Here is a 26,551-nt window from a genome sequence, read left to right on the forward strand (position 1 = left end):
TGGTCATCATCATTAGATGGGCTGAACGCAATTGTTGCTTCTGTTACACATAAAGTTGATATCATTTAACGTAAATGATATCAACTTTATGTATAGCAAAGAGTAAACGTACTCTATGCTACTTAAGTATATCATACCAAATTTTTGTAATATCTCTTTTATGGTAAGCGTAGTATTTTCGGAAAAAATCACAAGAATTTTATTACCGCGAGTCCTGGAGTTTATGTAGGAAATATTCGTTATAAGTATTGATAAGAGCTTAAATAAGTGAAGTCTTTTTGTCAGTTGTCATCAGCAAAACCTTATAACAGAAATAAGGCGGTTAACAACGGTAAGTAGAATAAAATCACCGAGCAAACACGCCACACAGATCCCATTATGCGCTAATAAAACGCAGCCGGGGCATCGTACTAATGACAACGAGAGCTTACAGCTCTATTGTTGCTTGTTTAGCTGCAAGTAACTGCTTTGAAACAGGAATTATATATACAGATGTAATGGGGATCCGTCTGTCGTGTACTTTTGGAAGATTTTTACACGCGTAAGAGAAAATTATAAAGATTCATATTCATTGAGCGTGTCAGTCTGCGTGGCTTGGCAGACAAGAAAGTATAGTCCGCGCAAAACTGCTAGTCCGCTCTGAAGTTGTTGCAAGCAGGTGTATTCAAATAATTTGCTATGGCGACGCGATTAATTTCTATATTCAGAGCGGACTAGCAGTTTTACGCGGACTTTAATATCTTAAAGTACATAAAATTTATATGTACCTACCGTTATACCTGTGTATGAGCACCGTGACTGTCAATATATTGTATACAAAAATAATATATTTTCTTCCACGGCCTGTGTCTGACTTTCAATATTTGTAGGGGCCTTTATAAGAATTGTAATATGTGAACAACATCACGAAAATATGACAGGTACGATGATTTTTGGAATTGGACCTAGACTAATTTTATTTACCTTTTAAATTTATTTATCTCCATTTAGATATTTAAATTCTCTGAGTTGCGTAGGGCTTGCAATAATAGAAATGCAAGATAATTACAAAAATCTGATTTGGGAACATTTTTACCATGTCATGTCCTTTTCCATAATAATCTATGCTGAGATTTGTAATCAATATCCATATCCAATTTACAATCTACGATAATTTATAATTTTATACGTAAATTGATTTTACGTATATATAAAGTACGAGCCCATAAAGTACGAGTATGTACAGTATTTTGAAGAATCGAAATGATAACACATTTTAAGTCAATTTTAAACATTTTTTTTTTATATTTGTATGAACTTATTGAAATATTTTTGATATGTAATAAAGTGAAAATAAGTGCATTAATCAAATCAGATAATGCAAATTGAACTTGTATCATTAACAAAAACTAGTTTATTAGATTTGATTATAAGTTAACTTTTCTGTGAAGAATTTATAAAGTATAAGGTATATTATACAAAGTTGCTTGTGAAAGTATGGACTTAATTAAGATGAAAAATGGTGGTGCAATTACAATGTAAACATAAGGTATTTGAAAGGATTTGTAACCAGAAACTGAAGAAACAAGTAAGCTTTAAAATAAATATATTTTGGCTTCTTCTTGACATCTGGACAAATTCAAAGAATATTTTAGGAATGTACGGAGTGCTACAAAATCTCAATTAAGCTGATAATATTTTGTATTTATCGTGTATACATTAAAATGAATTGTTTTAAAAATCTTATAAGATTTTTAATTTCAAATTTTCAGAGCACTTTATACAAAAAATATATGACGATTTTAAACGAATATCATCTGGCTTATTACTCTGCACACTGTGTCGCGAGTCTCCAAATCTCGATCGATACCATCATACCGACCTACCCCTCCCGTGCAAAGGAAATGCAATGGTGGCGCGTTTAAGAGCTACGAAATAACAGAAATTGCAATACGTTTAAAATACTTACAAAAAAAAATATCAATGCTTCCGCTTGTTGTCACTAATAACTGCATTTAATTTCTCCGATATTGGACAACTGATAGATCTTGCTTCACTAGACTGCTGCAGTCTTAAGAATTCATTTTATAAGACTTACTCCTTATCCTGATAGAAGGCCCAAGTTTTTAGTTATTTTTATTTAAATCCAGGTATAAGACAGATTTTCGTATTATATTAATAACATGGACAATAAAAAACAAAAACAAAGGACAAATGTCTAAGAAGTAGTTAAATACATAAAAAGAAACTTTCTGACTAATATTACAATAAGTAATCTAAGTAATTATTATGACAGTCATACTTAGTAATGTGGGAAGATTATGTTACAAATGAATCATTATAACCTATTTAACTTAAACTTTACATTTTCAATGCCGTATATGCCGCATCCACTGATTCGTTACGTTACTGTGTAATTCGGTGGCTCGATGCATCCCTGCACGCCCCGGCATTTGATTTGGCATCCACCCTCACCCTAATACTACTGTTTGTATACGCATTTCTACAAATTTCTCGAGTATAGCATGATGTAATTTATGCGTGAAATGGAGGAACTTTCGTATAGTGCGTAATAGGGTAACCAAAAACTTACGTTTATCCTACTCGACATTCGATATAAAGTAATTTCTCTGTTTTTGAAACCTTGTTAATATGCATTTACTAGTTGTAAAGTTTATATGTTCTTTTAATTCAATGTTGCTCTAGTTGGTACTTCTTACAAGATTTTTTCTACACAAGGAATAGAACAAAGAAAGTATATTGTATAAATTATAGTTCTAAATAACAAGTTCTACAAGAACTACTTCAACTTTTGTATTTATAGTCGTGGAATAACCGAGGATTTATATTATGGTAATCAACTTTTTTGCACAAAGACCCTCTAACTATAATGTAATCTTTACAGCAAAAGGACAATGATATAAGATGTGAGACAAGTTTATGTTTTATTATTCGTGTAGTACTTATGGGAAAAGGAAACTGTGTTACATGTGGGTACGAGTATGTTATGGATATTAAATTACAGCAGTGTCGCGTGGTAAATTTTTGAAAAATTTTAAATATAAACTTGCACGGTTACGGTAGTACAAGGCCTGCATAAACGACTAATATCTGGATATAATTTTCAGTAAGTAAGCTTTTACCATGTTTAAAATCTTGCTAAATAAATATCTGAACCTTAGTATTATCTATTGCTAGTTCAAAGAGTGTCCGATTAATTGAATGAGGTCCAGAGGTATTGTTACGTTACTCCAGTGTAATTTTATAGAGATACTGGTTTATCGTGACTATTAGATGCCTGTTAACCCGTTGTTTAACGACATTAATAACTGGAATCGACTGTTAAAGATAATCTTCGACTGGTTACGGCAAATGCACGCTAATAAATCAACCTTTCTCGAGAACGCTAGTCAGAGAATATAAACGTAACCCTGATTGTTCAGTTTATTTTATACTATGGTACCGATGTGTATATGTGTGATTTGTATACTACTTGACAAAAATAATTTATTTGAAAAGTTATTTCATTTATTTTGAAAAATAAATTAATTTAATTTAAAAATATATTATGACCGTAAAAATATTTCAGTAGAATCTTAAACCGACAGTCAGTATAGTTCAATCTGGATTTGTTGGCAACGGCACTACCGTGAACACTATCTAATTCAACAATAGCAGATGTTAACGCATCACTACCTAATATGCCAGAACTCATCATATAATCGTATGTATCTATGGATAACAATGTAATAGCATTACCACTTTCACCGATCGATTTCTAGGCCGTGTTCTAAATAGCCGCTATTTTTAACGTAGCGTAGAAAGCACGTTTAATCTCGCTTTATAGGTTTATTAAGTGTTCACAAACTGTAACAAGGACGCCTGTATATAATTTTTTATATATAGTACATAAATTATCAGTATTAACCCAAATTAATTCAACATTACAATTTTCTAATTTACGTTTCGTTTGTTTAAAGTATTATAGACCATTTATTAACTCCATATAATCACGCATAATATCTTATTAACAAATGTTACATTTGTCGTGTTTTACATGTTTTTTTAAACAAAAATGACTGTTCAGTTTAAATGTAAAATAGTTCTACTCGTATTAGTTAAATATATATTAATTGATAAATATAGAAGACAACAGTGTGAAAAATAAATGAGACAAGAATGTCATGAAAATTATAATACGAAAATGAATTATATGTGTTCTGATTGATAACAACATTACGATACAAATGGTCTAATGAATATCGTAACATAATCATTTGAATTTGACTGACGTCCCTTCACTGCCAGTCATTCATAACGCCACATTTGATATTAACAAACAAAAAAATGGTTGCCGACTATAAATTACGAACTACAATAATTCAATAGCACGCAACGGCGCTTAGAATTTATGTCTTAGTTGTGGGTGTATGGTTCAGGCGAGTATTTCATTTTTACACCCACTTTTTTATCCAAGGGTTACCTTCGTAAGAAGGCAAAATGCTATATTACAAATAAAAATTCAGTGTACGTTTGTGATATTAAAATTACTAGTATTTTAAAAGCTTATTCGATTTATGTTTTTGTAAGCGGACTGATCTTAATAGTCAAATCTATGTATGCTAAAGTCACATTCAAACACTACATATGTTACTAACATAAAGTTTGTTTTAAAACGTAAAGTCAAGTACGAGCCGTCTCTACACTTTCCAGACAAAACAAAAAGTTTGGGCAACGCAACTTTGGTCGAAAAATCAATGGGAAATGAAGGAAAGACGTAGCTATAGTTAAGTTATAGATACGAGGAGGGTTCGCGTGTCTGGCTTCCGCGGCACAATAGCCCCCGTGTAGCCTCGTAGCTATGCTTGTATACACAGCGAGCGCGCTATCCACGAGTTGGCGTCGAGCTTTAGACTAGATCGCGCGTTTGCGCCACTATTTCGAACGCATTTATTATTCTGTCAAAAACAACGCTGCAACGAACCGACGGAACTTTTGAAATTCGAATATTTCAGTGTGTGGCAGTTGACAATAGTTTGTAACGAGAAGTTTTGTGTGTGGACAGTGAGTGTCTTACAATAGCTGGATGGACAATGCAACTTCTTCGCCAGTAATTTTGGTCACGGGAAAATGAAAACGTAAGCATTGTGTTTTGTTATTTTGTTCATGTTCCGCGCATCATATGTTGCCTTGAACGTGACTGTAATTTGTTCTGTTCTTGTTCTTGTGAAACAAATTCTTCTCGTCTAACGGCCGCAGACCGCAAGTTGGTATAATTCAGATATAAATACAGATAATGCGTACGTCTTTCCTAGACGTCGGTATAGATTTACAGCAAGAAATAGGGCTACTGGAATTCATACGTGACAATAATTTAAAATTGTACATATTTATTTAGTCAGTATAAACATCAGTATAAAAATCGATATGAAGTAATTAGCTTAGATTCTTTTTAGGTAGTATTTCTATGTAAGTTTATTTCGTGAATATGTAGTTAATATTTCTTATACTATTTAATTAATTAAATTATTAAAATCTCATGTTTTAAAAATATAAAAATGTACAATAAAACAATTGTTATTTAAATGTTAAATAAATATGTAATAATCAGTGTCAATGGGATAATTTTTATTCAGATATGTTTGTTAATTAATTAGTATTATAATTATTACTTACATATCAAACACAAAATGTATAGTGTATTGAAATCGACTTAAGTGTGAAATTATTTAATAAAATATTTGTTAATTTACTTAATGTTAAAAAGGTTCTTGGAGAATCTTCATTTACCCGTAAACTCAGAGAAAATGCCTGCTTTCTATTGGCATGTAAGTAACATGAGTTAACATGACTGTAATACAAATGAAGTTATTTAGATAACAGTTTCATTTTGTTTAGGAATGTGCACACCTACATATACATGACATATGTAGATAGTAAAATGGGGGACGTCGATGACACGGCGAATGAAACCGGTCTCTTATGCGACGTGAGCAACCATTTATCTTGACTTTTGCACCTACAACCCCAATGTCACTTACTTAAAGGTGCCATTAATTGTCTGACAAAGTTGTATTATAATTTAAATATCTACGTTGCACAAATTAAGTGGAGGTCGTAACAGTCGCTACTCTTGTTCAATAAACTTCGATTTCATTACGAATAAAAACTTTAGTTACTGGTACCTCTATTAAAGAAATATGTCAACCAAGAAAATACAAGAGGCTTGATATACGTGAAAATGTACATTTTCGGTAGTCGAAAATAACGGAGTCAGTTACTCCGTTCATTCATGTCCCGTTTGCCCAATATTGACACTACAACGGAGTGAAATGTTGTCACCTAAAAGTACAAATAAAGATGCAAAAAGGCCAAGCGTTTACATTTTGTTTTAAAAGCGCAATTTGCAAGCATTTTTTGATACCGACACACTTGAGAGTAACTGCATAGCAATTTTACATGCAGTCAACCTCATTTTTACTCGGAACTACGCTCAGCTGAGTTTGTCGCAGATCTTAGATCACAATACGCCTGCATGTGACTGGAAGTAAATTGAATATTCTGTATAAAGTAACTGCAGATATGTTTAAGAATGCCTTTGAGTATGTTACTTTTTTAAGTTTGTATACCATGGATGTCAATTTAAATGTTAAATCCTTTGTTCTCCATTCATATATCATTTTGATGTAAGATTTTTTCTATACACATTTATAATTAGGTCAGCGTACATACGGCGAAATAAATTTATAATGCGATATATTGTTCTTGTCAACTCTTAAGAGTTCCCACAATTATTTACAACGTGAGTTAATAACGTATGCATTTTTTACTGCTTGGCTGCTTTTATTTACATTGTTTCGTAGAATATATATACCGTTGTACTTAATTTTAACTGTGCTTACGTACTTACATTGTAATTTTGCTTTTAAAGAGAATGTTTTATAAAATCATTAAAAGTATATTTATGACTACGTTGATTATCGTGGATATTCTTTATTTCCCAAATTTATTACTTATATATTAAAACATCAAAATAAGAATAATTAATCATACTTCATTTTTTACATTTTACAATTTAAATAATCTAATTTTGATTTGTACACATAGTATTTGGTATAAAATAAAAGGTTTAACTCGAAAGTCTAAGTCCTTAGTACTTTATCTTGGTGTAAGCCATTTTAATTAGACGGCTCTCTCAGATAGTCATGCCCCGCCGACCACCACAAGGGGAGACCGTCGGAATTAATGAGTATGCATATATTGTGCATAATAGCTCTTACACACGAATAAGTAATGTTGAGCGGAAGTACCGTTTCTATTCCATAATAATAAAGTAAACGATATATTATTAGCGATTAAAAAGCTTGAAACGTATTTGTAATAATATATTTTGAACTTTAAAATAATGTTTAACCGTCGACGATCTCTACCTATCTGTCTTGGAACATTGAACACGAATTGTATCTAACTATATGATAACTATAGATTTATCTGAATACATGTTTGTTTGTCAGCCGATATTTTATTGGTAAGTGATGAGTTTTAATGATGTGAGTAAAAATAGCAAAAATATGAATGAATAATGATCTATAAGGGACTAGATTAATGTATCATACAAAATAAATAACATATGTATACTCAATGCTGCCTCAGAAATCATCGCGGTTTACATTACAGTAGTTTACGTGACCTACTGCATATTACATTACAGTAGGATAGATACGCGTAAAAGGTCACAGGCAGAACTAAATAAAATATAAAAATAAGTATTTTAACAACACATATACCTTAAAAAAGGACCGAAAATCCGTTCTGTAGGTTTTATTTAGTTTGACAACCAATACCTACCTTATTTTGTTTCGTAAATATTGACGAACTTTAATTGTAAAAAAAACTCAAATATTTTATATCTATTATAATTAATTACGGCTGGATTTCAAGACTGATGGGTACTGAGTACTATTCAATATTAAAAATAGTAAATAATAAGTATACATGATATAATAATGTGTCTTATTGCGGATAACACGCCAACCTTCATTATCCAACCAGTTATTGAGTGTTGCTATTATGTCATGCCATTTGCCTTGAACTCGGTGAGATTATCTTGAAAGACTTGCATAAAAAATATTATAATGACATAATGATTGTAGGTATCTATGTTGGTATATGTAGCTGTCCATATACTTTCATCAAAACACAATATAGGATAGGTGTCCCGCGCTGAGGATGTTTCCAATAGAAGAAAAGCAGTAATTTTAGTTTGTTATGAGGATAAATATCCTTATAATCTCATACACGTTATCTTTCTTATCCTAAGTTCATTTATTATATGACAATGACAATAATGTGATAAACAAGTTACATTTATAACTATGTTGATGTATAAGTGAATAAAATTTAAGAAATATAGAAACTCCATGATAATCAATGTATTATGATCTTACCTTACTTTACCATTATTCATTGACAAATTTTAATAATTCTTGCCTCTGAGACCAGTTAATATAGTCTGAATTATTTTGTAAATGAACGGCAGTAAATATTTCATGATATTACTAGACGAGTATAAAGGGATGTTGCATTTAACAGCTTCTAGTATATTATAATAATATACTTTATTTTAAGCATTTTAATACTTCGGGCAACACTTTAAGCAGTTGGTCTCAGTTGTTACAATCATTGAACCTTGTCAGAGACCTTCGAACGGCTAAATAAGCTTGACCACTAACCTGTAGTAGGTCTACAAAGGTTGTCGGATTGGCCACTAGCTTGTACTTTCAATCGGAGGCAGCGTGACGGACTGATTTATTTAACTGGTAAAATTAAGTTGTTATAACATTTAATGACTTATTTAACTGGTAAATTTAGTTGTTATAACAGTTAATGTTTTTTTATTCCTTCTGAACTTTTATCGTCATTCTATACTTCTGTTCTGTTTTAATTTGGATGCAGGGAAAGAAAAGCTCCGCTATCGGTTTAAAATATGAAATTCTGTGCAGAAATTTTTAATATCACCTCGAAGAGATAGATAATCAGATACATAAAGCGTGAACTTATATAGAACATGCCAGAAAATGCTTTTTATAAAATTAAGATATTTTTATTTTAAATATTTCTTACATATCTAACATTATTATTCCCACATTTTACATTATTTATGTATTAAACATAGTAGGTACGTTGGTAATGGCGCCACGGTAGCGTGACTATAGAAATAAACAGCCTAATTAATGTGGTTTGCGTTTTAATTGGAGTTATTAAGAGTTAGTTTTGAGGTAATATCTTAAGTTTCTTTAACGTCGATTTTAACTACAGCACAAATAACGCACGTCATATACCACAAAATACTCATAATATATTCAAGTCAACAGTTCCATGACGGTAAATTATGTTTTGGAGTTTTTGGTTTTTCGTTCGGAATATTCGGGAAAAATGATGAGCCGTTTATAAATTTTACAAAACAGACAGATTTTATACCATGAGGTTGGCTAGTAAATAGCATAAGTTTTGCAGACATTTTTAAACCTTATATGGTAGGTATATGATTAGTTATTTTACTGAAAGTAACTTTACCTTACGATACTTGTAATTTAAAACATTAAAGTAGTTATGCAGTCAGTTTTACGGATTATATTGTAATGAATGCAGACAGTTTTCTCACTTTTTCCACTTAAGGCGTCGCGGTCTGCGGCTCTTCAACACTGCATCCTATAGAAATCGGAATACCAAAGGGATCATTAAATTACCAAAAACTGAAGTTTAAAAACTGCTTTAATATATTCTTCGTGTTATTTCTTTTATTACGGTATTATTATCTCATCTTAGATTTTTTTACATCAATTAGGTACTTTGAATTTCGTAATTTGATTCCACGAACCCCATGGTAATGTATCCGACAGGCCTACAGTAGTGAAGAGAGACGTTCCCAGCAGTGGGACTACGACCGTATCTATTCGTGAAGTTTTTTTCTTCTACAGTATTTGTCTTCATAACGCTTTGTAATATGAGACATTTTTATCTCACCGTTAAGCCTGGTAAAGAACCAAGAAACTGCATCAGGTACTAAAACTAAAAACGATAAGATGGTCGATAAAAAAATCTCATTGCACTGTCCATTAAAGAGAAAACCAGTCTCGAATCTCTTTGTTTCCGATACTTTCAAAGAGGAACAACAAACAAAGGAGTGATGAGTTCTGTAAAAGTTACGGTCGTGAAACTTCACTGAAATATGCTTTGAAAGTTTTCCAAGCCGTCTGCAGTGGAATTTTAGTAAGATATGAGAAATATCTTTACAATTTTTAAGTGTAAAGTTCTTGTATTTTTTGATATTGCATTTGTGGTTTGTTTTAAATTAAAATGATACTTTATTAATATTTTTGATCGAATAATCGAATCAGTTATACTTAATATGTAAAACTACGTATACATGCGTCCGTGTAATTTTAATAAAAGTTAATTAAAATTTTCTGTTTTTCGCTGCTAAAACAAGCCGTATTTACATCACATTTTATAATAATCGGTATGAAAAATGCAAGGTTTGGAGAATTTTTAAATAGTAAAATTTTAAAGCCAAATATTAAAACTGCGGGCGACACTTAAGAGTCCAGAAGCGGCGTCTGGAGAAAAAATGAAAAATTCATTCCCTTGTCATCAATCCGACGGGCGCATGCTGTTTAAAAAGCAAAATTTCGAGGGATGTTATCGATCGTAGTTTCGAATAGTATTGGCCTACAGGTGGCGTGTGGGTGCTTTGTTTTGGTGCGTTCATTAACCCCTACCACCCTTAAGGGTGCAGTCTGCCCCCTGCAGCGGGAGTGCGTCAAAGTGGTGCGTCGAATTACAACCCCATGAAAATGCCCCCGTACTTGAAATTTTCAAGATCTCATTTGACGCAAAAGACTCCTTTAATACGTTTTAGGGCATGTGCCGTATGCACACCCTCCATTTAACGTAAACTCCGCGACGACAACGTTGTCATTTTTAAGAGGTTTTGTGATTTTGATTTCAATGCATTTCTTTGTCTCCCGTTCTCACTTTTAGACAAATTAGCTTCTTTTGTTCTCGAGCTTTTATTATTTAGGCTTTAGGCAGTATTTTTGGATTGCTAAAGTTAGATGCGAAGGGATTTTTTGTAGGTAAATTTGGTAGGTAATATGACTGATATTTAAAAACATTATATTATATGTTTATACTTTGTCGTTAATATATTTAATGCTATAATGGTAATCAAATTATTATCAATTAATATTTATTTTTCCACGTAACTTCAATAACTGTAAGTTTCTTATCACAAAATTTCATGTTACAGGAAGCAAATTACGGGTAATACTTAGTCAGTAATAGTCGGACATTTACTATTCAATCCACTTAACTGGTTTATAATATATCACATATTACATCATCTATCATATTAATTACTGATTCTTTCACGATACATTTGTTGCGTGTATCGGTGGTCAACGTAACATTACATTAAAAATAAAAAGAATAACACTAGTAAAGCTTACAAAAAATAATATAATAACATTAGAGGACCTGAGAAAAGATACATAAACTCTAAAGTTTCATTGATATCGGTGAAGTCATTTCAGAGATTAGTGTATACATGAAACATATATTTCAAATAAAGAACACATGCAGTCTAGAGAACTCGTACTCCACGCACTAAAATATGCATCAACAACGTGACCTTTTAAATATGTAGTAACCCTCCTACAAACTATTGTTTACAATCCTTTATTTTAGGCTTAAACTTGTTTCTAACATGTGCACTTGCATTGAATTTTAAGTCTCTGGAGTTTAAAATTAGAATTCTACATCAAAGAATTAAATCCCACTTTATGGTCCAACATGACAAAAGGGAATCGAGGTATTCGTGAACTCAATACACCGTGAACACATAAATTGGGGATTAATTGAACAGGGGCTTTGTAGAGTGTGAGATTGGTAAATAGCAAGGTAAGAACAAAGTCCTCTAAAGGCTTTTACAAAATAAGTTTCCTAAGTACGTTTTATAGTCACTGCATGTTTGGGAAGTAAGTTTCGTATCATTTTTGGGAAGTAGATTTTTCCTCGTCTGACATACCTTAGAGTTAAGTCAACGAATCAATTAATAGCTATAAATTATTTCCTCCTACAACCACAACCAGTTTCCTGCTCCTTAGCAAATAAATTTTGAATGTAGTTTTAGTTCAAATATTACGTTACGTAACGTACTTACATAACGTAAAGTTTCCAAGCACAGCACTCCGCTCCATTTTAATACCGATCTTCCTACATTTTGCTTCAAATAGTGGAATTAGATTCTAATGTTACTCAACATTCGTGGTCTCAGGAAGTTTTCCATATTCATATTACGAACGTCGTCGATTGTTGACAAATTCTGTTTAATGAATTTTGGTAAACTTTTTAAATTTTGATTAGTTTTCATAATAATAATGATCTTTTTTGTTGAAAATTGCATTAGAATTCGTTTAAAGGAGGATAGGTAAAAACAGGATCTTAACAAAGTATTGAGAAAAGCCGTGAGAAGAGTAAGAGCGCAAGAGTTGTATTTTTATCTTATACCTATGTAATTTAAAAAATAAAATAATATAAATTTAGATAACTTAAATATAATTAGTTAATTAGTTGGTCCTATCTTCAAAAATAACGTTATACTAAAATCTAACTTGTAAAAGTATGATGTCACACCACCGGAAAGAGCGTAACTAAATATGCAAATAACGTAGAACGAAAAGAAAATTTGAGTAATGTAATTCACAGACAATTCCGATCATATACTTATATTTATCATTGTAAATGCAACTAAAGCTTATGAATTAATGTTTTCTGAGTTTCCAGAAAACTCATTAGCGAGATGCAATAGGAAGCGTAAACTAAGTGCATGCTTCCTCGTCTCCGTTTGATTCATTCCTCTCACAACATTCCATGTTTAGCTGTAGGCAGGTACGATCCTCGTACACCATATGCTTTTACTTCGCAATATCCGACGTAGGCGTGACACATCACAAACGCGTTGCATAATGAGCCCGCCCTTTGAAACTCCATAGTCGAGCTATTTTTATTCTATCGCCAATTGCCGCCATGTGGGCATTTAAAAAAAAGGAAAGTTACGTGGCACGTTTAATACAGTCATGAGACTATAACTACATAAAACTTTCACGACTATTCATATGGTCATTGTAGAGGTTATATTTGACATTATGTATTAGTAGTGATAGTGATAGTAGTACCTGCTGATGATAATGAGTAGTATCGCTAATTAAAAGTACAAGATCCTGTTTCACTGCTGGGCAATGGTCTCTTCTACAAATGCTTCTACCGCTCTCTATCTTCCGCCAAGACCTGCAAATCTTTTGAGTGCTTAGCCAGATCGTCGCTCCATCCATCTCTTCTTGGGTCTCCCTCTTTTGCGGTAGCCGTCTGCAGGTACCCATTGTGTGATCCTGTCCCAACTATCTTGGGGAATTCTGCTCATAAGTATGTAATTTTTAATTTCATGAACAAGTTATATACAAATTTGTGTGAAAAGTAATTTTAGAATAAATTGGCGTTTTACATTTAGTACATCACACTTTAAGTGTTTTGCTTGAAATTTGCATATTCCAATTGGGAGATAAGCGAACTCAGTTACGTTGATTTAAGTGCAAAGGATAGCAGTGCGACTAACACAGTATGTAAATGACTTTCATGTTTGCACGATAACATTCCAGTCCTCGTATGGCAATTACTACATATAAGAATTAGTACGAAGTCAATTACGATTGCTAATTGGAGTTGAATAATTGGGTCGCGCATCTAAGATCACGCCTATAAGATGGTACTTTAGTTTCTAATTTAAGTCGTCGGAGCAACGACATAGACTGTTCTACATTTTGATATTCGTCTCGGTATTTCAACTTTTTGGTTTTGGTATTAGCTTTTGAACTATTTTTTAAACTTTTAATTAAAATGTAGTGAAATATGAACGTATATACGAAAGTGGGGTTAAGTTTCTTCTTTTCTCGATCAAGTATTTCACTCGCGTAGTGTGTGCTTTTGTGTGAGTTATACCACCACTGGTAGAATTTATTGTAAGTCAAAATAACGTTTATTTTTGTTTTTATTATAGTTTCGTATACTATACTCGTAAGCAAATCTTATTTAAATAAGTTTTCTCATTAACAAACCCGGAAACAATAAAGGTAACGGAAACAAATGCGCTGCGCATTTTCAATCGAATTAGGATTCTTAGCCAATCTAACCAAGTTGCAGGTGACCATAGGCGGCAAAGACCACTCTTTAAGTTATTGGAAGCAATCTGTGTTGTTTTTTAATAACATCAAAATCATCAAAAAATTCTCAAGCTCCTTTTAGCTAATTTTAGAGCAGTAAAAATCATACAAATATATAAGGCCACGAGATACAAACATTGAAAATACTACCTTTTTCACTACTCTTTCATAATGAACACGGAACATACTCGTATCATGCCAACATTAAAATTTATAAATGCAACGGTAGCAAAAGGTGGCGTTTTAATACGGTACAAAACACTCTCGCGATGAAAGCTTCACGATTTTATCAACGAAAGAGATATTTAAGTAATTAATGATCATTATCAGCGGCGGCTTGCATTATGATTACATAAAGCGAGCACTGAACCCGTTTCCGGCGTCGGATCAAATGCTCCGATATTTCACGATAAAACTTTCATAAATTTTCAAGTTGCGTCAAATGACATTACTTGCACTGATAAAAATGTTAAATTAACGGTCTTTATATCTGGGTAGACATAAAGATCGTTCATTATTGAGATAGTTCTCATGGGATATTATGTGTCGTGAATTTTATCAACGCTATAAAATATACAAACATCCAGAACCTTAGACAATATTTAGATCATTGCCTGGACATAAACGGAATTTTACGTGAATGTGTAAATATACATTTACACAAAGCTTTCCAACTTAGTCTCCAGATTTAGCAACGCTCCAAGCTCCAGGGTTGGCATCTGTGACCCTCCTCACGTAGGTAGGTCAGTACTAACATTCTATTAGAGAAGGATTCATGGGTGACAGTTGCCACTTACTATCAGATGATAGGAGGTTCTGCTTACTCACTTACTACTTATATAATATAAAACTAATACTAATGTGTGCTACAGGCTACTGCAGAGCTCGGGTCATATACCTACAATTATGTACTGTTATAAAAACTGGACTTCACTTGTATGTCTAGTCAATTTCGAAAGTTACTAGACCGATCCAATTTTTTCACTTGTAGAAAGTTACCAATGTTCCGATCATGACCGTACGAGTGTTATTTATTTATTACCTGTACGTAGGTAAGTCATACTTATTATTAATCCAGGAGTTCCTGGGTAAAATTAATTTATAATTAATTCGGTAAGTAATATTTATTCATAGTTTTTAAGAAAATGATTTTACGCAGTAAATGATGAAAAATTATAGCGTTGAACTGTAAAGATATAATGAAGATTAAATATAACTAACGAAAATTATGGGTATCGCTACTAATCATGGCTTTATGATACGAGTATGTATTGCGGTAGAGCCACCATAATAAAAACCACTATACGCTTTATTATATGAAACAGTTGTCATTACCAAAGACATCTAGCTATAATTATGTAGCTTTATGTGTTGAATACTACAGTTTTAAAATATTTTACTCAGATGAATATAATAATAATAATACTCTTAGCAAAAAACCTTAGTATAATTTATTTAAGTAATATGTGGTACTGCGAATAAATAAATACATATATTATTTCATATTATATAAGTATCGATTCAAATGCAGATATGTACTTACATTTTATTGATGACATCATTGTTGATCCGTCAACAGGAAACAGACAGGCCGAATATGGGAATGCATACCGTTAATTCATCATATTTATTCTCAAGTGGTCCTTGATAATATTCAAAGGGTCTTCAATATTTAAGGACAGTTATTCGACTTCGATTCATAATATCCCACCACCAAGTTCCCTATATTCAGCTTTATTTTACAAATGGTTAGGTACTTACTTTTAGTATGATGTAAAAGTCTACAATAAGAAATACATGAGAATTTTTATATTTTTCTTATTTGTATTTTAAATCTACCTAAACTAAACCAACCTGCAGTGACATCTTAATCCTTATCCTACTTGTTTGAAGTATAGACTCTAAGTTATAGGGCTCGGGGTTAAAATCGGGATGCTCCTCTAATATGTCAAAGTTATGCACGTATTAGAAATTAATGATAACTTACTTACTTTGACGAAGAAAACATCCCTTTAGGGGGGTAATCATTATACCTGGGGGTTCTTTAGAAGTTTTCAAAATAGGTATGAAGTTTAAAAATCAGCATTTAGTCAGCTTGGACTATCGCCTAAATGGTAACATTGCCAGAAGTTCTATATCTACAGTGGAACGGTTATGAACCACATTTAATACTAATACTGATAATATAATCGCATTAAAAAAGGAACCATCGTCCTCATGGAAATGATGAAAGTGATGTGGACACGTTATAACGTTTGTTGTTTGTTATGACAGTTGCCGGTCACGTAAACAGCCCGAGGCGTGCGCACGCGCAATGATATTGTTTGTATGTAGATCTGCCGACGCCGATGTGCTTTGTGATATCTTCTCAGAAGCTGTTAAACGTGAACTATGAGGACAGGTTTCGAGATCATTTCAAATTTCGTTTAGTGGATCGCTGATGTTTGAAGACAACGTTGTTAGTATGTGTATTGGTCAGCATTTTTAGACTTCTTGTTTGTAAATCTTTAAATTATGTGAGATAAGCCATTTATAACGCTCGTATATATCAATCAAAAGTCGTTTTTTTTTGCGCCCAGACGAATAGGTGGAAAAACTGGGCTACCTGGAAGTGATAATTAATTTCTAAAACGCACATAATATATCCTTAAAAATCGGAGGGTCGAGCCTGAGTTTAAAACTTCGAACCCCCGATGAGAGGCCGAGTTTCAACCACTAAGTTCACAATTGTACGAGTAAATATCAAAGATCTATATTATATGGCTTATAACTTTAGTACTGACAACACAATGTTCCTTTATTACGTTCCGGAAGTGCCAATTCACGTATATAAATGAATTTGTCCAGCGCGTAGTAAAATCAATACTCGATTTTCACAACAAAGAGTCTTACTAAACGTACGTTTACGACCGCGTGGTGTGACTTATACTATGGTCATAGAGTTGATAAAAATGGTAGACACGGCATAGCGTGACATAATCATATTTTATGATTTTAACATTTGTACAAAATACAATGAAAGTCGATTTTATTATTTAGAATTGCTTATTATCACATTTGTTACTTGTTAGAGAAAGGATAGGATACGGGGTTCTCAGGAATAAAAATGAATTTTGGAAATGGTGAAACTGAGGTTTGACATATATGGCTTACTATCATTTTAATCCCTTAGCAGTTTAAGTTGTTGTAGCTTTAAGTAGGATTCCTTATATATCACTTATATTCGGAGTTCTAAATTAATTAATTTTCAATAATATTTGAGGTTATGGTGTTTTTATTAATTACGAAATAACTGCTGCTTACAGTGCTGGCAGTTCTAGATAAATTAATAGTGTATTCTATGATTACATCACTATGGGACAGTTCAAACCCCACGCCATTAGCCGCCCCCATGTGTTTCCATGCCATTCAATGTCTTACGGATGTAAGCATAGTGAGGATATTACAAAAATGCATATATTTCGTTTCGTTTTTTTCAGAGTATGAGGATTTTTTATATTAAGATTATTTATGTACAAAATGGTGTAATTGGGTATAATGTAAAAATGATTGGCATGAAATTTTTACATGATATATGTACGGTTTGTACAAAACCGTTCTTCTACCGTGCAAGGTTTTTATAATATTAAACTTGATGAAATTCTATTAAACTGTGTATAAACTTATCTTAATTTTCATTCGTAACGCTTCCTATACCCTACATAGTCCCACACTAGTATCATTACTGTGATCATCATTACGTGAGTGCCGTGGACACTATAGACGAATATATAAACAAGAAGAACCAGAATAGAAATCTGACTAGACTAGTACGGTGAATGACCAGTCCACCACGCGGGTAGTCAGATTAATCATTATCATTATTATTGTCAGATTAATAAATAAATAAATAAATCTCATTTTCATGGCTTTTATAATAATGACTTAAGATAGATGGCGCTGTACAAACATTTATCATATTTGATATTGGCTATTCCATATCAATCTAACCCATGGACTCAACAGGCGGCGACTATGGTTACGGAAGAGAACGAGAGCGGCCGAAAGTTTATGTTGTTTTTTGTTCCGTCTCACTCGCACCAACAAAAACATCACACGCACGAAGCTTTCTGAGCTTCTGAGCGTACGCGAACGTGTTTTACTTTACGTGTTATTCAATGTTTTGAACAATATTTAGAACAATTTAAAACAATGTTGCGATTTATTTGTGTATCGAAGCTGAAAGTATATTACTAAATATACGTTCCGTGTGTGCTACCTTGTTGCTACGTAAAGTCCGGAGCATATTGTTGTGGATTGCTGCAATAATAATAATGTAAGTTGTAAATGTTTACGTTTTGTTACGCATGTTTATGTTAAGTGTTTATTTGGTGCCGCATTTGTAGATGTGTGAATATACCAATAGTTTTATTAGACTCGAGGTTAACAAATTATTTATTGAATAATGTGAATAGTTTTCGGTGAGTTATTTATTTAGAAAACCATGATAAGAAAAGTAATATAGGCACTAATTTGAAAAACAAAGCTACTAAATGTTCCTACTAAAGTCAATACTGATAGTTCTATACAAAAAACTTTTTGATAGGTACTTGTAATATTACTTTTTAGCTTTCTCCTGCTCTTGTGACATTTAATATTAAATATGAGTTAAATGTTAAGAGGTAGAAAGTTCACTATCACTACGTACAAAGTGTATATATCCTTGTGAAAGTCCTGACTTATTATTTCGATACGAAGCAGACATGCAACAATTTAAAAAATGGAGCTTCGAGAACCGAGACCTTTTTCAAGTTTTGCTGTTTGTTTTAATATCATGCTAACAATTTCCACATTACTGTTAACTACTTCAATAATATTTATGTTTAATATGTATCTGCTATGTACGAATTAACACCTGGACTTGAATTACAATAATTATAAGGGCTTGTCCTTTCAAATGTAGTGCATCACCTCAATAATTAAATAATCATGACTGTGATGTCATTTGTTACTACTAAAAGGTGGTAGAAACCCTTTGTGGTTCGACTCCGGCGGCACCACCGCCACACCTATTTCTACCTAATAACAGCAGTGTTAGACGCTGCTGTGTTCCGTTTTGAAGGGTGTGGTAAGGGAGACATACTTTTTCGAGGCGTTCCAGCTTAGTCCTCAAGGGTAGCGGCGCATCTGTGGCCAACCTCAGGAAGGAATATCTAATCCTATCTGGGGTTGAATACAGATGTCTATGGGCGGCAGTAGCCACTTACCATTAGGTGGACTGCATGCTCGTCTGCTACGCCTATATTATAAAAAAAAATCTTTAACGGAAAGGAGATAAGAGAAGGGTGAATTATTTCTATTACTTCTTTAAACACACCACGTAGGTATTATAATTACACATGTAATATCATTTTTCTTAGAAATTGATCACTTACAATGACATTTAGAAATATTAAGATTTACACAAATATTTACTTTGGTAGAGTACCAAAGGCGAAAACTAATTTGTCGCGAATGTTTTTTACTTCTAAATAGCATTTTCAAAATGGAGAGCGAACTGCAGCGCAAATTATGGCAGCGGCGACCTTTTTAAGCCCACGAGACGCGTCCTTATTAAAAAGTAGCAGTTCACTTAAACTCTTTACCGAGCTATGAAAATACCCTGTAAAAGGAAATATTGTTAGAGATCGTTATAATTATCCTGAAAATATTGTTTAATAGCAATAAAATATTTATGCAATAAAATACAATTATTTAAGCATAATATTATAACGTGTAGCAAATACGTTATTTCTATGGACAACATTTTTGTATTCTATTCTTAAGATCGATGGTCAAAGAGCATATTCATTAAAGTAACAAAAAATCTAAATACCATTTCTACTTCAAAAAAATATCGTTAAACTTTTTAATATTTTAATTTCTGAAATATGCCCTCCTTCTGAAATAACGGTAGGAACCGTCTAATTGGGGTAATTTGGAAAAAAGCCAACGTGTTACTAAAACCCCGTTCGGTTTGGCCAGCTATATTCAATTTCTTTTTATCGTGAGGCATAGATTTAATAAATGAACCTGCAATTAAAAAAAATTACTAGTTTTCCATTTTGAAAAATAACTTTAACACAATGTTGGCAATTTGCAAGCGATTTTTGAATTGGCACATTTTAAACATTTCAGAGTTTGAGAATGTTTAAGATTCATTGGTACCTATTCATATTAAAGATTAATAATAATTAGTAGCTTTAGTAAGAGAAGGTCACAAGAAATCTGTTGTTGAATGTTGAAACAAGTGAATGAATTTATTTAATTTTTATCAATATTTCAAGTAATTTAATGTCGCTTAGTAAGGATTGCTTTTCAAGCGTCGAATTATGTATGTTGGTATTTATATTGGTTAATAATGCTAATGATGAAACTCTCTTACAAGTCAGAGAAATTCAGAAAACTAGCTACACTTACATTATAATAAAACACGGAAACATAATGCCATCATGTTAAATGGAATGCAAATCAGCCGTTCCATTTGTAACTGCGGGACTGGCGTTGTCTGTAAACGCTCATGTATTGGGGCCACGTTGTTACTCGGAAATACGATTGTTTGCCGATCCACATTCGCGGTGGACACCGATGTGTTTACTGTTGACCATTCCATGTCCACTGTTTACATGTTTACTGCCGCTTATTACATTCAAAAAAAGTTTTCAGAGGTATGTGAAGTCCACCATTTTGCATTTGGCCAACGCGGTGGACTAATCCTTCTCATTCTGAGAGGAGATTCGTGCCCAGCATTGGGACAGTAATGGGTGGATGATGATGATTTATACTATTAGGTAGCGCTATCACCTAAATGGTCAAATTGTTAGAGAAGATAAATTATTCTGATATCGGTGACCACAAGGTTAGATTATACAAAATCTATTACTTAGGAACAATGATATTATACCAATGCTTAGGAACATAATTATCATTTTGGTATCCAAAGTATGACTGTATTGACAAAAATTCAACATAGTATTGATACACATTTATAAAATACGAGAAACTGGTAGAATCCTTTCTGGTTTACATGTGGGAACATTATGCCGCCACACCAATTCTGCCTTATAGGCAACTGCAGTATTACGTGTTTTGATTTGGCACGACAGAACCACTTACATAAAGTTAGTAAATCTTCTTATAACGCATTTGTGAGCCATCTTAAGTAAGAGACTTAGTAAACTACTTGTACCTAAGCATTTTCCATATAGTTTAGTCGACCTCTTTCAGAGCTCAACAAAATGCAGTAACCCGAGAATCCATGACATCAAAGCTTAAAATACTTTCTGTATTTTAAGATTTTTATTTTTCATATTCATATTAATTAAAGAAATTGCAGTAGCAATAGTAAACCATGTAGAAGTAAGGATACTACTTTGCTTATTTAGAAATCCTTTATATACTGCTCAAATAGCTGCGGGGACCGCTTTTATTCACTGAACAAAGTCCTGAAACGGGGTCAGCTATTTAATTATGGACACTTACTTCAAACCTCGTCCCTTTTCAAACACATCTAGGGCGCGTTTAAAAATATGCCAGTTGAGCATCTGTGACCTCATAGGACGGTGGTTGCCTCCTGTGGAGCTTGGTTAACCTGTAGAGTTCGTGCTTGACATCTTTCAGGTCTGCTGAAGCCGCAAGGTTGTGTCATTATTAATGTGCTAGTGTCAGTTGCTAGTGCAATGTGAAAAGTGAATTAATAAATTCAGGGGTGAGAATAAATAGATTCAAACAGGTTTTTGTTTTGTATACAAGCATCAAAATTGTAAAGACTTTCTTAGTTAAGGTATCATAAAAGACTAACAAAAGAAAGGCGCCGGGGAAATATAAACGAGCACGTATGCCTGTGTAATCAAAGACGCCGCTAGAACACTTGCCTCCTTGGTACATTCAGTTCAACTATCTTTATACTGCTACGGGGTGTAGCCACAATTGTGTAACGAGCAAACTGAACTGCTTTTTTGCGAGCAACACTGCGTAGTCGCTCACTCATCCTCAGGAGCGAGAGGCCAGTGTATCGCAGGCGCTGAAAGGAGCGCGGTTGAATAGCGGCCCAGCCCTCGTCGGCCCGCTATTTGCAGAACAATGCAGGCTTGATGTGCGCATGCCGTCGGGAAAGCGCGGGAGGGAAAACGCGCGAATCCGCCAGTCTCGGCCCGCGAGCGCGACTGGCCGCGCGCCGAAGCAGGCCCTCGACGCTTGCGCCCTGGCGCACGACGTACGCCGCGGTCGACGCGGCGTCACGTTTTCCGAATCGACCGCGGACAACACTGCCACCGTGACTGAATTTCAGTGTCAAAAGGTTGGTGACCCCATATAGTGCGATCAAATATCAACCCAGATACAAAGTACTAAAGTCCCGTTCGCTACCCCCGGAAGTGGTGACATCTGCCCGTTACATTCAAGTGGTCGTAATTTCGTCTTGCATTGTAAATGTCAATGTAATATCGTAGAACCCGTGAACGTAAAAGCGTACGACGAGAAAACTACGCAGCTAAGGAGCTAAGCTCTTTCCTATGTATTACATTAGTTAGATCCGGTTTTATAAGAAGTAGGTAAGATATCTACCCTATTATCAGAACAAACACTTTTATATGCAATTAGGTTCAGCATTTATATTTTAAGTAAATAGTACAAAATGGCAGAATTGTGTTAGCCGTTTTAATTATAAAATTTAAACATTAGTCACGCTAACCATATTTACTTACGGTCGCGATCATAAACATTTGAACCGGAAGTTATTTAATTTACTGAGGCGAGCGCTTTAATAGAAAATCGTTTAAGAATTCCCGGCTTAATATCATTGTTATTCCCTCATCTAAGATATTCTGAAACATAAAGAAGACATATTATTAATTTTATAATACATTTTATGTGACACTGGTAATACATTTAGCTTTTACTCGTATATAGGACATCCAAACTAATAAATAGTGAATCGTGGCAACATAAAGAGAAATGGTGACCCACATATCCGATCTTAAACTGAAATTAGACTGGCGATGCGTTCATGGAGGAGAGTAAACTACATCACGCCAAGGGATATGTCATGCCCCAGAAATATAAAAGCACCATTTCAATGCTACGAACTATGAATCGATGAGATCACCGCGCGTATCGACGAATATAAGATTGTCATTTCGATTTAACAACTCTACTGCAGTATGGTAATAGTCCATAGAACGTATATAAATCGAACGTTTGTACAGGTACACGTTATAAAAAATCACATAAAGGTAGAAAACAAAATCACATAAATGAAGAAATTACAGATTACTGATAGAAATCTTCTTGTTTTTACTGAGTTAGTACTATTGCCACACCTACGTCTAGCTTAAAATTATTATGTAAGTTACTGTTTTTGTTAGAAGGCAGTTCCAACTTAGTCTTAAGGCACGGTAATGCATCTGTGAAAGACTTCAGAATTATTGTTCTATTTAGGATCGAATATTGATATCCGTGGGCGGTAATGGCTTCTTAATGTCAGTTGGGTTGTTTGCTTATTTGATGTGTATTACTGTGATTTAGCAAAGTAGGCATAGACAAAGGTGGGAAGCGCTTACTGGGTTTGGAACTATACGATTTATTATGTGAAAACTCAAATTTGTAGTAGTTGAAATGTTTTTTTGACGAAATCGTGACCTGTTGCCTTAGCTCACACTTTATTTAAACGAGTGTTATATGATGTCATTGTATGTATTTTAATATCGTATAAAATATTGACCAATGAATCTTCTATATAAAATCTGTACCTATAGGTTTTTTTTTTAATAATATAGGAGTAGCAGACGAGCATGCAGTCCACCTGATGGTAAGTGGCTTCTGCCGCCCATGGACATCTGTAATCAACCCCAGATAGGATTACATATTCCTACATGAGGTCGGCCACAGTTGCGCCGCTACCCCTGAGGACTAAGCTGGAACGCCTCGAAAAAGTCTGTCTCCCTTACCACACCCGTCAAAACGGAACACAGCAGCGCCTAACACTGCTGTTATTAGGTAGAAAAAGGTGTGGCGGTGGTGCCGCCGGAGTCGGACCACAGAGGGTTCTACCACCTTCAATGTAATGTTCTTCAATGGTACCTGTATTGTAAACTTTATCTGCTCTTAACAGTACGTTAAAAGAGAAGAAATAAGGCTTTAGGACGCAGATATATTATGTCATAAAAGCTTAAAATAGCGATGCACTATATTTTACAATTTTCTTATACCATGTACGTGGAATTACTTTACGGTTTAAGTATAATAGTGGCTACGCCCGCTGCTAACTACTTTCCGATTTATCCGCAAGAGTGTCTTATACAACAAAGATAATTTTAAAAGAAAAGTTAACCGGAATATTCCGTACTTTAAAGCTTTAGGCACTCTATAGTGGCTATAAGAAAGGAATATTACGACGTATTGTACAAGTTTCGAGTGGATTATATTTTCCTTACCTATTGAATGGGCGTGTGCCCCATTTTTTATTGTCAGCCATATTTAGGGCAGAGAAGATAGGGTGAATTGTTTTTGTTACCCGCATCTTTGTCATAAGTTCCCCAAGTTTAAACTGTCCCACTTACGAAAGTTGAGATGGTTTAGTTAAGGTTCCTTTTTTGATCTTTTCATACCTTTTCTTTTCTTATCTCATCTTTTCATGTATTTCACATGTGTTCGTGAATGAAAATAATGTTTTTAGATATGTACCTTCGCACTAGAATTCCACTAGTAATTCTGATATCGACAAAAACAAAAAAATAGATGTAACATTAGAAGAATTTTATCTTACTCGATATCTTTTACACGACAGACCGGTATGGCGACTGCTGTGCTACATAATCGTCAAATATGCAAAACTTTGTTGGCAAGTCTAAGGTTAAACGATTACCGACGCGTGCCTAAAATATTGCATCGCAAATTTGTATGTTGATTTTCTGGTATTTTGATTTAATAAACGAGCTTATCTTAGTAACGGGTTTGTGTTTTAATGTGTCTTGAGCATAATTTTACGGATATTTCATTTTTATACAATGAGAGTTGCGAATAGATTTACGAGCAGAACATTATTATTATGCAGTGTTCAGAGAAGACCACGAACATATTTAACCAACTGTAATTAACGATATCATCAATATGATCACCTCTATTTCACAGATAAATGTACCATCGACCGTAATATACTGCAAATTATTAAAGTTTTGGGCATCACAAAAAAACATGCCAAATATGCTTCGGTATAATATCAAAATTATTTTATCAATCTCATAATACCAACGGTAGCTGACATTTTATGATACATATTTAATAACTTAAGCTGACAAGTAATAACCATCTATGAACCAGATGTTGGTTATAAGATGATTAATGAAAGTATTATCTTTCTGCTTCAAAGTAGTCTGTCAGGATTTACATAATAATTTGATGACTTCCGACAATATATCATTCCTTGGGGACGATAACATTGATTCTACGAAGTAACGGTTTGCAATTTGGTAGCACAAAGACCTTATTCAAATTTAATAAACTGTACAAGTAATAATATAATTCTCAGAAGGCAATTCGAATGAAATCAATCTGCCGCAAGGAAAAATAATATTGCTTATAATATATAACGTGATTACTTCACGTGGTAGAAGGTCGTGGAGCCCTTCGTGATTTGACTCCAGAGGCTCCATCACCACACTAACACAATGTTAAACGGTGTTGTGCGCTGTGTTGAACCATTTTTCATTCACTAATTCAGGAATATTGTTTATTGGCTAATATTTAAAATTTATTTTGTTTATTACTTTAATGTCCCATTATTGTAGTGCTTTGAAAACTCCATGTGGTATATTAGCATGCAAGTAAGGCATAGGTACTTATGTCTACATAGACTAAAGAGTATTGTCTAAGTAAACATCGGTTGCGAAAAACCGAGAACCACATGACTGTACGCTACTCAGACACTGTATTTAAGCCACCTGCAAAAAAATTGCAAACGACAACTCGTCGCGAAATATACGTTCCCACGTAAAGTCATGTAACGTTACGTAACACAAGTGGCATGCAATCCAATTTGTGTACAATACACGGGGTGTAGAGTTACCGGGTTCGTGACAATTTGTGTGAATTTGAAAAGAAGATTCCAAAAACTTTTAAAAAGACGCGGTGTTAAAGATGGCCTTTGATTTTATTTGATTTATGATGGTCTAGGTACTTTAATATTGCATTAACGAGACAATTTACATAGCTAAACAATAATTATATTTCGGCTTTTAATAGGTACATTATGGTTTTTTAATGCTTTAAGACCATTA

At 33.6% G+C, this 26,551-nt stretch overlaps 1 protein-coding gene across 7 annotated transcripts in view; it reads left to right on the forward strand.

The window, feature by feature from the left end:
* Positions 1-4,854: 4,854 nt before the first annotated feature.
* Positions 4,855-26,551, forward strand: part of LOC140751951 (proton channel OtopLc) — a 65,715-nt gene continuing 44,018 nt past the window's right edge. For 4 of the 7 annotated variants that reach the window (XM_073086072.1, XM_073086081.1, XM_073086074.1 and 1 more), the window contains exon 1: positions 22,363-22,575. In XM_073086072.1, the coding sequence (XP_072942173.1) occupies positions 22,378-22,575 (198 nt within the window). In that variant the 5' untranslated portion in view covers positions 22,363-22,377. Of the gene's footprint in view, positions 5,118-18,388; positions 18,574-22,362; positions 22,576-26,551 lie in introns of those variants that run through there. The other 3 variants (XM_073086076.1, XM_073086078.1, XM_073086077.1) reach the window with 2 other exon arrangements.

The sequence above is a fragment of the Epargyreus clarus genome, unplaced genomic scaffold, assembly GCF_041222505.1.
Source record: "Epargyreus clarus isolate Ecla_fem2 unplaced genomic scaffold, WU_Ecla_fem_2.2 ptg000023l, whole genome shotgun sequence".
Lineage (NCBI taxonomy): Eukaryota > Metazoa > Arthropoda > Insecta > Lepidoptera > Hesperiidae > Epargyreus > Epargyreus clarus.